The 13033-nt window shown below is 46.8% G+C and overlaps 2 protein-coding genes across 2 annotated transcripts in view; one reads left to right on the top strand and one right to left on the bottom strand.

The window, feature by feature from the left end:
- eif2b1 (eukaryotic translation initiation factor 2B, subunit 1 alpha) overlaps nucleotides 1-13033 on the top strand; it is a 1065098-nt gene that overhangs the window by 715792 nt on the left and 336273 nt on the right. The window lies entirely within an intron of this gene.
- The window catches only part of dnah10 (dynein axonemal heavy chain 10), a 350590-nt gene that overhangs the window by 166532 nt on the left and 171025 nt on the right, over nucleotides 1-13033 (bottom strand). The window contains 1 exon segment of the mRNA XM_078554603.1: nucleotides 5706-5897. Within this exon segment, the coding sequence (XP_078410729.1) occupies nucleotides 5706-5897 (192 nt within the window).

Here is a 13033-nt window from a genome sequence, read left to right as displayed (position 1 = left end):
AGGTAGCAATTCAAGGTGTAGAGTCAAGACAGGAGGGCAAAATAGTAATATGAGAAATGAGGGTCAGAGAATGGCAGGAAGGGACAGAGAGAAAAAAACCTAAGAATACATCAACAGTAAAGACTAGATGTTACAAGGGTAACAAAAAGACAAAACTGAAGGCTCTCTATCTGAATGGATGGAGCATTCATGACAAAGTAAATGAATTGATGGCCCACATTAAAGTAAATGAATTGATGGCCCACATTAAATTAAATAAATATGATCTGATAGCAATTATGGAGACGTGGCTGCAGGACAACAATGATTTGGTCCTTAATATTGAGGGCTTCGTGAAATTCAAGAAGAATAGGAAGCTCGGTAAAGGTGGAGGGGTAGCACTGTTAAACAAAGAGGACACTGGTGCAATACTTAGAGATGACCTTGCTTCAGGAGATCAGGATGTAGGATCGATTTAGGTGGAGATGAGGGATAGTAGGGGGAAAATGTCATTAGTGGGAGTGGTCTACAGGCCCCTTAACAGTAGCCACAGTGTAGGACAAAGTATTCAAGAGAAAATATTGTGTGCTTGTGAAAAAGGGACGGCAATAATCATGGGTGATTTTAATCTACACATAAACTGGGAAAATCAGATTGGCAGTAGTAGCCTGGATGAGGAGTTCTTAGAATGCTTTTGAGATAGTTTCTTAGAGCAGCATGTTCTGGAACCAACCAGAGAGCAGGTTATATTAGATTTGGTATTGTGTAATGTGACAGGATTAATTAATGACCTCAGAGTAAAAGCACCCCGAGGTAGCAGCGTCTACAATACGATTGAATTTTACATCCAGTTTGAAAGGGAGAAGAGTGGGTCCAAGACTGGTATCTTAAACTTAAATAAGGACAACTATGTGGGGATGAAAGCTGAGCTAGCTGAAGTGAACTGGGAAAGTAGGCCAGAGGATAGGTCAATAGAGAAGCAGTGGCAGACATTTATGGGGATATTTCAGAGTATTCAGATACAGTGCATTCCTACTATTAAAAAAAATTCTGAGGGAAGGACCCACCATCCATGGTTAACTAGGCATGTTAACTTAAGAAAAAAGCATACAACTCCGCAAAGACGAGTGGCAGGACAGATGATTGGAGAAAATATAAAGAATAGCAGAAAATGACTAAAAGGTTAATCAGGAAAAAAAAATTAGAGTATGAGAGGAAGCTAGCTACAAATGTAAAAATGGATAGCAAGAGTTTCTACAGGTGCTTAAAAGGAAAAGAGTAAGTAAAGCGAGTGTTGGTCCTCTAGAGAGTGACAGTGGGGAGTTAATAGTAGATAATCAGGAAATGGTGGAAGAAATGAACAAATATTTTGCTTCTGTGTTCACTACAGAGGATACAAAAAACATTCCAGTAATAGCTGCAAATCAGGAGGTGAACAGGAGAAAGGAACTTGGTGAAATTGAAATCACTAGGGAAATGGTACTGAATAAATTGATGGAGCTGTGGGCTGGCAAGTCTCCGGGTCCCAATGGACTACATCCTAGGGTCTTAAAAGAGGTGGCTAATGAGGTGATCGATGAGGTGGTGTTAATTTTCCAAAATTCGCTAGATTCTGGAAAGGTTCCATCAGATTGGAAAGTAGCAAATATAACCCCCCTATTGTTTCCGCTGGAGTTTAGAAGAGTGAGGGGTGACTTGACTGAAGTGTACAAGATCCTGAACAGCCTTGACAAGGTGGACGTCGAAAGGATGTTTCTTCTTGTGGGTGAGCCCAGAAGTAGGGGGCACTGTTTTAAAATTAGGGGTCGCCCTTTTAGGACAGAGGTGAGAAGAAATATTTTCTCTCAGAGGGTTGTGCGACTTTGGAATTCTCTGCCTCAGAAGATGATGGAGACGGGGTCATTGAATATTTTTAAGGCAGAGCTAGATAGATTCTTAACAAAACAAAAACAGAATTACCTGGAAAAACTCAGCAAGTCTGGCAGCATCGGCGGAGAAGAAATCAGTTAACGTTTCGAGCCTTCATGGCCCTTTGGCAGAACTGCAGCATAGTTTCAACAAGGGAGAAATATAAATTGGTTTAAGGTGGGTGGGGGGCGGGGGGAAGAGACACATTGAGGGTGTGGTGTGAGCAGATAATCAAAAGATGTCACAGACAAAAGGGTCAAAGAGGTGTTGAAGGTGGTGGTCTTTGTCTGAGAAAAGTGCTAATTAAGAATGGAAAACAGGATATTCAAAGTACAGCTCTAGTGGGGGTGGGGTGGAAAGACTAAAGGTTTTAGTTTTAGATTTAAAAATAATGGAAATAGGTGGGGAAAGAAGAATCTATATAAATTATTGAAAAAAAGCAGGTGGGGGGGGAAAAGAAACTGGGTGGGGATGGGGGGAGGGGGAGTTTAAGATCTAAAGTCGTTGAATTCAATATTCAGCCCAGAGGGCTGTAAAGTGCCTAGTCGGAAGATGAGGTGCTGTTCCTCCAGTTTGCGTTGGGCTTCACTGGAACAATGCAGCAAGCCAAGGACAGACATGTTGGCAAGAGAACAGGGTGGAGTGTTAAAATGGTAAGCGACAGGGAGGTTTGGGTCTTTCTTGCGGACAGACCGCAGGTGTTCCGCAAAACGGTCGCCCAGTTTTGTGGAACACCTGCGGTCTGTCCGCAAGAAAGACCCAAACCTCCCTGTCGCTTGCCATTTTAACACTCCACCCTGTTCTCTTGCCAACATGTCTGTCCTTGGCTTGCTGCATTGTTCCAGTGAAGCCCAACGCAAACTGGAGGAACAGCACCTCATCTTCCGACTAGGCACTTTACAGCCCTCTGGGCTGAATATTGAATTCAACGACTTTAGATCTTAAACTCCCCCTCCCCCCATCCCCACCCCGTTTCTTTTCCCCCCCCCACCCGCTTTTTTTCAATAATTTATATAGATTCTTCTTTCCCCACCTATTTCAATTATTTTTAAATCTAAAACTAAAACCTTTAGTCTTTCCACCCCACCCCCACTAGAGCTGTACTTTGAATATCCTGTTTTCCATTCTTAATTAGCACTTTTCTCAGACAAAGACCACCACCTTCAACACCTCTTTGACCCTTTTGTTTGTGACATCTTTTGATTATCTGCTCACACCACACCCTCAATGTGTCTCTTCCCCCCGCCCCCCCACCCACCTTAAACCAATTTATATTTCTCCCTTGTTGAAACTATGCTGCAGTTCTGCCGAAGGGCCATGAAGGCTCGAAACGTTAACTGATTTCTTCTCCGCCGATGCTGCCAGACTTGCTGAGTTTTTCCAGGTAATTCTGTTTTTGTTTTGTTTTGGATTTCCAGCATCCGCAGTAGCTTTTTATCTAGATAGATTCTTGTTAGGCAAGGGAATCAAAGGTTAGATGGGAATGTGGAAATCGAAACACAAGAGGATCAGCCATGATCTTATTGAATGGCGGAGCAGGCTCGAGGGGCCGAATGTTCTACTCCTATTCCTATTTCTTATGTTCTTATGAAGAGAGTAGAATTTCAAAGGAGCATTCTCCTGCTTGTCCACTGAAGTTAAGTTGCTGGGTCAGGTAAGCACCCATAGAAATATAACCCCAGGATATCTTTTATAATTACCTGAGTAGGTAGATGGAGCCACCTGACTTATTTCAGGCTTTCCAGGCTCACAATGAATTTAGCTCTGTTAAGTTTAGAAATGTATCTGATCCAATTTGCTCTTGCTGCCTCCTCTTGTGTAGGAAAGGCTAGGGATCGTGTGACAAGTAACTCACCTCCTGACTCCCCAAAGCCTGTCCACCATTTACAAAGCACAAGTCAGGAATGTGATGGAATACTCCCCACTTGCCTGGATGAGTGCAGCTCCCAAAACACTCAAGAAGCTGGACACCGTCCAGGACAAAGCAGTCCGCTAGATTGGCACCAGATCCACAAATATTCACTCCCTCCACAACTGACGCACAGTAGCAGCAGTGAGTACCATCTACAAGATACACTGCAGGAATTCACCAACGCTCTTAGACAGCACCTTCCAAACCCACAACCGCTATCACCTAGAAGGACAAGGGCAGCGGATAGATGGGAACAGCGCCACCTGGAAGTTCCCTCCAAGTCACTCACTATCCTGACTTGGAAATATATTACCGTTCTTTCACTGTCGCTGGGTCAAAATCCTGGAACTCCCTGCACTGAGAGCACTGTGGGTGTACCTACACCACATGGACTGCAGTGGTTCAAGAAGACAGCTCACCACCACCTTCTCAAGGGCAAATAGGGATGGGCAATAAATGCTGGCCCAGCCAGCAAAGCCCACATCCTGTGAATGAATAAAAAAAAATAAAAAAATCTTCCCCTATGCTATTCATCTACAGGGAGGAAGGGGGAGTAGACAAGCATTGGAGTGAAAGCATTGACAATTTCATAGTTAAGAAATTACTATTACTGGTAAGAGTGGGTGCGGATCCCTCCCCATTGGCGAGTGTGGGAGGGATGGGGGTCGCAGAGAGGGAGTCACTGGCAAAGGGGTGGAAGGTGGGTCAGATGCAAGGGCAGGTGAATGGCTTTCAGCAGCCACTCCCCTCCCTAACCTTCCCTTGATCAGGCACTGGGTGCCTGTCATTGAGGGGCCACATCACCTGTTCGTACCACCCCCATACCAGGCCACAGGCAAACCCGATAGTGTTTGATGGACGGCCTTTGGGAGCCACAGGAGAGCCATACGAGTCTGTTAAATTGCTGTGCCACCATTAAATCCGGGTAGGTTCAGGGATAATTGGCTTTAAATGGCTCATTAATGAGCCTAATTGACATCCAGCCACCAACAGGCTGTGGCTCAGTTCATAGCACCCTCGCCTTTGAATCAGAGGGTTGTGGGTTCATGTCCCACTCCCGGAAACCAAGAACTGTGATTGTACTCGAAAGAGTTGCAATCTGTGATTGTTGATAACTCGAAAGAGTTTCCAATGTCAGATCCTTCCTGCCCCCAATTAAATAGAAGGCAGGTTTCCCAACGTCAGGAATCGGATGTAGGTACTCCCCCCAATTCTCCAGGCCCCTCCCACCATGATGCCTGCTTCAACGGGCCAACACTTTCCTAACCTGTTAACCTTTTCCACTATTTTAAAAGGGGGTCATTATTTTAAAAAGTCACAGCAGAATGAACATATTCACGCCTCCTTTAAAATCAACCACTGTTATTTGTTATGGAATCAAGAGTTTTATAATAAGGTTTGTGCAGCTGTTTTCTGCCTATTCTCCATTTGAAAGAGCTGTCCAATTAATCACACTCCCCTTCTTGTGTCCCATATCCCTATAAATTCTTCCTTTCATGGACTTATCCAATTCCTGGGTGAAGATTGCTCTTGGCAATGTGTTTCAGATCATAATACCTCATTGCGTAAGAAATGGTTATCTCATCTCCCCTTTGGTTCTTTTGCCAATCAACTTAAATTTGTGTCCTTTGGTTTCTGACCCTATTGCCAGCAGAGACAGTTTCTTCCTATTTATTCTTTCAAGCCCTTCATGGTTTTAAGCACCTCTACCACCAATCTTATAGAATTACTTAATGCACTTGTACCAAGCTTGTTCTATGCAATCTTAACACAGGCTCATTAAGCCACTTTGAGAACAGTGTTAATCACAATGTCTTCTATAGTATGAGCATGGTGTAATTTTTAAATTGCCAACACAGTTTTAAAAACACACAATCTAAAGGGATATACTAGTAAATGTCTTTACCTGTACTGGCAATATAATATAATGGTTGTCCGCAAGCGCCTGTTCTACTGCATCATTGAAATCTGGGTAACGGACACGAGGGCAGTCCAGGCCAGGAAATAAGTCAGAGATGAGGCCCAAGAAGAGGGGAACATCCTCGAAGACAAACTTTGGAAGATTCATGTCTCTCAATGCCCTCATCAATACCACATCCTAGCAAACCAAATTAAGTGAATATTTAGATTTCTTTGACATAATTTCAGGCATTCTTGACACAAATTGCAAAACTGTGTGGCACTGAGAATAACTTAAATGTTGACAAAACAGCTCCAAGTTGCAAACACTGAGATGGGCTGTGAATAATGGCTTCTCTAGTGGAAAAACCATATCCTCCCCTTTTAATGTAATTGTTTTCTCAATCCCGTCACTCACAAGACTGGAGTTTTAATGAAGTGGTCTCCAGTCCCTGATTCATTGTGGGAGAAATTACATAATTAGTAACATGGAGTTAATTCACAGTGACTGTCCTGTAAATCTTGCTTTGGGTCTAACATCGATTCCCTACTCCAGTGAAGAAAGATTAACATCCTGCAGTCAGTGTGTGACAGTCTGGCATTAAACAAAGGACATCAATCAGATGGTCTTTGGAGAAAGCCGACAAGCAGCAAGCTGAGCAGGGGTCACTCATTCTTGATACCATCTGTGGATGAAGAGTTCAGATTTTACACAAGGGAGGAGACTGCAGATGGAAAAGGACCAATATCTATTCCTAAAACCTTCAGTCCTGTTCCCAAGCAGATATATGACCAGTTTCTTTTTGCAGTTATTGACTCAGAATCGTTATGAAGATGTGTTATATAGAATATTAATTTATAATGTCATGGCCTGGATTTTTTCAAAAGAACATGTTTGCTAAGCAAAGGACACTGGCCAACAGCATCTACTATGTTGCATTTGCGAAGGACACAAGCTACTTTATGGAAACACAGAATCCACGGAGCTCTCAGAGACAGTGGCTAAGATTGAAACCAGAGAGAGGTCACGTGACCCAGCTCTTGGGTGTAAAATATACTGGATTTGAACTAAGAGAGAGAGACTGCAACAGGGAAAGAAGGGGCAACAGCCTTACCCCTTCTCTCTTTCTCTGAAACATCATTCATCAAAGCTGAGCTATTTGTGATTTGAAAACCCATCAGAAGAACTCATTGCTACAAATGAAGAGTTCATAAAAGAGGATTCTGAATCAACACCACTGTCTTCAAGAAAAAAGAGAATCAATCAGCCGCGCCTGCAGAATGAGTGTTTAAGTGAGAAACCCAAGTACCAGCAGAGACTGTGGAAAGTGACTCTTCAGCCGTAAATAAGCATCCGGACAATCTGTGATCTTTTTTCCTGACTTTACTATTTACTTATACAAGTTTTAAGATCTGATACTCTGCAGAGTTTTATTTCTTTCTACCCCTGGGTCAGGGGTAGGGGGGATACGCGGGTGGTGGTGGTTGTGTGTGTGTCAGAAACGTAGGAACACAGGAACAGGAGTAGGTCATTCGGCCCATTGAGCCTGCTCTGCCATTCAAACAGATCATGGCTGATCATCAACATCTACGCCATTTTCCCCCACTGTCTCCAGATCCCTTGATGTCAATAGTCTACAGAAATCTGTTGATTTCTGTCTTGGTCATGCTCACTGATTGAGCTTCCACAGCCCTCTGGGGTAGAGACTTCCAAAGATTCACCACCCTCTGAGTGAAGGAATTCCTCCTCATCTCAGTCTTAAACTGCCTTCGCCTGATTTTGACACTGTGTCCCCTGGTTCTAGACTCACCAGCCAAGGGAAGCATCCTATCCGCATCTACCCTGTCACACCGAGTAAGAATTTTGTAAGTTTTAATGAGATCACTTCTCATTCTTTGAAACTCTAGAGAATACAGGTCCTGTCTCTTCAATTTTCAGGTCGGCGGGCGGGCCCGGCATCGGACGGGAAATGGGCCGCCACCTGCGGTCGGCCCACGACCGTAATTTCATGCTGGCAGGTCAATTAAGGCCCACCCAATGTGAAATGTGGCTTCCCAATGGTCGGGAAGGGGCAGGCAGGGGTGGGTACCTGTAGGCCGCTGGGTCCAATGGCAATGCATCGGCCAGTTTAAAAATGGCACAGGCAGCCCATTCAAGGCTGCCACGGAAGAATGTCTCCTCTGAATTTTCAATATTCAAGTTATGGAGTCAAGTGCAGCTGGACAGGGCAGGCGGGAGGGCAGGTCGGGTAGGCACTCGGCCCCCCACTTTTCGAATGAGTGCCTCGGGGTCTTCCTGGAGGAGGTGGCTGCCAGGAGGGACACCCTTATCCCCAGAGATGGGAGGAGGAGGCCACAGGACCTCACAAAGAGGGCATGGAAGGAGGTTGCGGCACTGGTTAGCAGCCATGAAGTGGTGCACATGGGTGCAGTACTGGAAGAGGTTCAATGATCTGCTGCGCCCAGGAAAGGTGAGTACCGTGTTGGCATGGGTCAGAGTGCAGAAGTGTCAAGGTGTTGCCGTCCCCCTGTGGACCTCAGCGGTGCTAGAGTCAGGTGTCAACTGTCAATGATGCCAGAGCTGCCAAGGGGATAAACCCTGGTTGCTTGGGCTGAGTGCCTTGCAGCTCGAGGGCCACGACTTGGATGTGCCCTGAAAGGTGTTCCTGGGATTGGCCAGGCTGCAATGTCGCAGCAGGTAGAGAGCAGACTAGTCAATAGTCCTCTGTCCTTTCAGGAGAAGACGAGCCATAACCAATCAGAGAGGTCACGTACAGGCAGAAGCCTGCCCAACCTGCTGCTGTTGACCAGGTTCAAGCAGGACGGCCTTGAGCTGGAAAGCTGGCACACTCCACATGCAACCAGGCATGGAGAGGTGGGGGTGCCAGGCGAAGGGAAGAGTGCAGGGCACGGAGGTGAGAGTTTCGGATTGTGCAACCATTCTCGTGTAGTCTCTTCATTGATGGGAGCCTCAAACCTGAGTCCCCATTGATCATTGAAAGACAGTGGCACCATGATGCAGATCTCCATTGTCTCACCAGGGTGCCTGGCATGCACAGTGACAGTGTGATGACTTTAACTAATGACATGTCCTTGTTCTCCCTTAGATTCGCCAGCACGCACTTGCTCTCTGGATCCCGAAGGGCCACCTCTGACGCTGGAGGACCACCAGGCTTGCGTCACACCCGCTCTCTGAACCAAGCACCAGCGCAAACACCAGCACCTCGGTGGGCATTAGATCGGCAGCTAGAATGTTGGTGCACATTGGTGAGGGCACTTCACACTCGCTTGAGGTGCAGGCGGAGGCAGAGAGTGCCCAGGGCACCGGCAGTAGGAGGACTGCTGGGGGCCAGGGCGATGCTGGGTCGAAGGCAGTTGATGAGCCTCTGGAGTCATCCATTAGGCGGCAGATGTTGGATGTCCAGCAGGGTGTGCAGGAGGATCTGGCGAAGGTCCATGAGGGTCAGCGTGCCATGGTCTCTGTTGTGGAGGAGTCCATGTGGAGCATGAGCACTGCGTTGACCCTCATGGTCAAGCGCACTGCCTCCTCCATTGAGTGGTGACTCTCATGGAGAGGCAGCTCCAGGGACAGAATCAGGGGTTCCTGGTGTTGTGCTCGGACCTGCAGCTCTCACATAGGCAATGACCTCAGGTGGTCAGTGCCAATGAGGGAGATGGATGAGGCACCCAGTATGCCAGCTTGGTGCCCGTCCTTCAATGGTGAGCAGAGAGGTCCAGAGCGACTTCATGTTGGCACACAAGCTGCTTGTTGTCTCTGCGGGCTCCTTTCAGGGTGCCCTGGATGACGGCAGCAGCTCCTCTGCCACTCTGGCAGTGACCATGGCATCTGATGAGGCACCGGTGACTGGGGAGATGCCAGCTATGGCACTGGCCACTCCCTCCCAGGTGGGGCCAGCACAGACTCCACTGGCCAGAGGACGACTGCCAAGGTCATCAAGGCCAACAAGACAGCACAGTCAGCAGGCTGCCTCCAATGTCAGTGCCAGGGGTGGGGGGGCACCAAGACATGGAACTCAGAAACGTAAGTTAAAGGCACCATGAGCACAAGAGGGTCAGTTCACGGGTGATTTTCTGTTCATTTATGTTTGGTTTATATTTCTGCTGGTGTGGACGTCAACACCAGCAATGGTAATATCATTATGCATTCAATGTGACAATAACATTAAATTTGCTTTGGTTTTGATGGTCTGAGTATGCTTCACCTTTTGTCTTTCTGGTGCAGGGTACGCCAGTATGTAATGCGGGACGTGAGTGACTGGATACGTAATTGCACAGGCATTGAGTGGACTTTGGGTGCAAATGAAGGGGTCATTTCAGACATCCTGGATGGAGGCAGCAGCCCTGGCATGAGGTGGAAGCAGATCTTTGGCAGCCTAGCTGAAGGAGCGTTGGATCAAGGCGTCCTTGGTGTACCTGCCTCCCTGGAGGTTACCAAGGTCTGCATCTAGCCCTCAGCATTCTCCGCACTGTGCTCCTCTTCTGACTCACGACTGGATTTATCCTCTGTGGCCTGTGCAGCTGTGTCAAGGTCCTCTTCCTCCAGTGGGTCCCCCCTTGCCAGTGTCAGATTGTGGAGAATGCAGCATGCAACCACAATCCAGTGACACCCACTTTGGAGGATTATTGTAGTGCACCCCCTGAATGGTCCAGGCATCGGAAGCACATCTTGAGAAGACCTATGGTCCTCTCTACCACCGCCATTGTGGAGGCATGGCTGCTATTGTAACATAGCTCTGCCTCTGTTCTTGGGTGGCAGAGAGGTGTCATAAGTCATCTTTTCAACAGATAGCCCTCGTCACCCAGCAGCCATCCATCCAGTCAGGCTGGAGCACTGAAGAGCCTTAGCACCTGGGAGTGCCTCAAGATGTAAGCATCATGGGAGCTGCCAGGGTACCTTACACAGACTTGCAGAATATGCATCCTGCGATCACACACTCTCTGCACATTCAAGGAGTGGAATCCCTTCCTGTTGACGAAGGCACTCAGCTGACCCGCTGGCACCTTAATGGCCGCATGTGCGCAGACGATGGCATCCTGGACGCGGGGGAATCCAGCAATCGCTGCAAAGCCTCTGGCTCGCTCGCTCAGCCTGATTGGCCTCATCCATATGGTAAAGAATAAATGTCATTACCCACCTGAACAGAGCTTCTGTCACCAGCTTCATGCAACTATGGACAGCTGATTGGGAGACTCCACACAGATCCCCCACTGACCCCTGGAAAGAGCTGGAGGCATAGAAGTTGAGGGCCTTCAGATCTACCGGCATGGGGTGTCCACCCACACAATCGGAGCTGATCTCAGGCCCAATCATCTGGCAAATGGAGGTCACAGTCTCCCTTGAGAGGTGGAGCCTCTTTGAGCATTGCACCTCGGACATATTGAGGTAGCTGCATCACCGCCTGTAAACCCTGGCAGCAGGATAGTGGCGTCTTTTGTGGCCCTTCCGCCTTGGACTTCCTGCTGCGCCCTTAAGCCTGCCCTCCCGCAGGTCCCTCCCCTGGAAGCTGCATTGGGACACCATTTATTCATTCATGGGATGTGGGCATCGCCAGCATGTTAAGAGTCAACCACATTGCTGTGGGTCTGGAGTCACATGGAGCCAGATCAGGTAAGGATGGCAGATTTCCTTCCCTAAACAACATTAGTGAACCAGATGGGTTTTTATGACAATCGACAATAGTTTCATGGTCATCATTAGACTTTTAATTCCAGAATTTTTATTGAATTCAAATTTCGCTATCTGCCGTGGTGAGATTTGAACCCGGGTTTCCAGGTCATTACCCTGGGTCTTTGGATTACCAGTCCAGTCACAATACCACTACGCCACCACCTGCCACCAGCAGAGACTACAATCCCCATTACCAGGGTAAGGGAAGGCTGTCTGATACCTAGAAGGGTCTACACTGTCTGAATCCTCCGGGGGCCTTGAAGACACAAATAAGTCCTGAAGTGAAGCCTAGAAATGCTAACAATGAAGCCCTGAACAGAGATGAAGCTGCCAAGTACCAATAAGCAACCAGCAGCAAACTATCCCCAAAACTCCTCACTACTCACAGTAGCAATGCTGCTGATGCTTTTTATCCTGCCCTTGGATGAAGTTTAGCAAATTGTTGGCTGCCTGCCTGCCCATTTTCCCTGTGCAACGAGCTTGAAATCACACAGGCAATGTAAAATCTAGCTTAATTGCCTTTTTAATGGCCTTAACTGGCCTCGTAATTGATGGCGTGCACGGCTCCAACTCCTGCACTGACCGAAATATCGTGCGAGTGCATGATGACATCAGGATGCTCACCTGACGTCATCACGCACTATTTTACACTCGAGCGGGTTGGGCGCACGCTCGCCCACTCAGTGAAAAATTCTGCCCTTAAACACACAAGATAAGATTTACACAGCTAGGAAGAAATCTGATAAAATAATCCCCAAAATGCTTTATCAAAGGTACACCATAAAACTATCTTTTTGACAACAGCCCATATAGATTCTTAACCATAAAATCCTGGAAATATTACTCAAACCGAGAAATTGCTTTCACTTTAAACAGAGGTTCAATCAGGACTTCCCTGAACAAATCCATGCTGGTGTGGGTTTTCCAAAGGAAAATTCAAAACAAATTGTTTCTCAGGACAAGTATTCTCCTGGCCCAAAACTGAGTTGCTCTCTTCAGTTAAAAGATTTTCACAGCTTTTCAGCATACTCCAAAACACCAAAGTTGGCCTTCAATGGATAAAAACAAAAAACTGCGGATGCTGGAAATCCAAAACAAAAACAGAAATACCTGGAAAAACTCAGCAGGTCTGGCAGCATCGGCGGATAAGAGCAAAGTTGATGTTTCCAGTCCTCATGACCCTTCAACAGAATTAAGTAGAAATAGGAAAGGGGTGAAATATAAACTGGTTTAAGGGGGGGGGGGAGAAGGGAGGGTGGTGGTGGTTGTAGGGACAAGCAAGCAGTGATAGGAGGAGATAATCAAAAGCTGTCACAGACAAAAGAACAAAGAGGTGTTGAAGGTGGTGATATTATCTAAAAGAATGTGCTAATTAAGATTGGGGAGCAGGACAAGCAAGGTAGCTCTAGTGGGGGTGGGGTGAAATAAACGATGGGTGGAATAAATTTAAAAATAATGGAAATAGGTGGGAAAAAAAAAATCTATATAAATTATTGGAAAAAAAGGGGATCAGAAAAGGGGTGGGGATGGAGGAGGTAGTTCAAGATCTAAAGTTGTTGAACTCAATATTCAGTCCGGAAGGCTGTAAAGTGCCTAGTCGGAAGATGAGGTGCTGTTCCTCCAGTTTGCATTGAGCTTCAATGGAA

Source organism: Cetorhinus maximus, chromosome 12 (genome assembly GCF_964194155.1).
Source record: "Cetorhinus maximus chromosome 12, sCetMax3.hap1.1, whole genome shotgun sequence".
Taxonomy (NCBI): domain Eukaryota; kingdom Metazoa; phylum Chordata; class Chondrichthyes; order Lamniformes; family Cetorhinidae; genus Cetorhinus; species Cetorhinus maximus.
The sequence above is the reverse complement of the archived record's forward strand: the minus strand, read 5'-3'. Positions and strand labels throughout refer to the sequence as shown.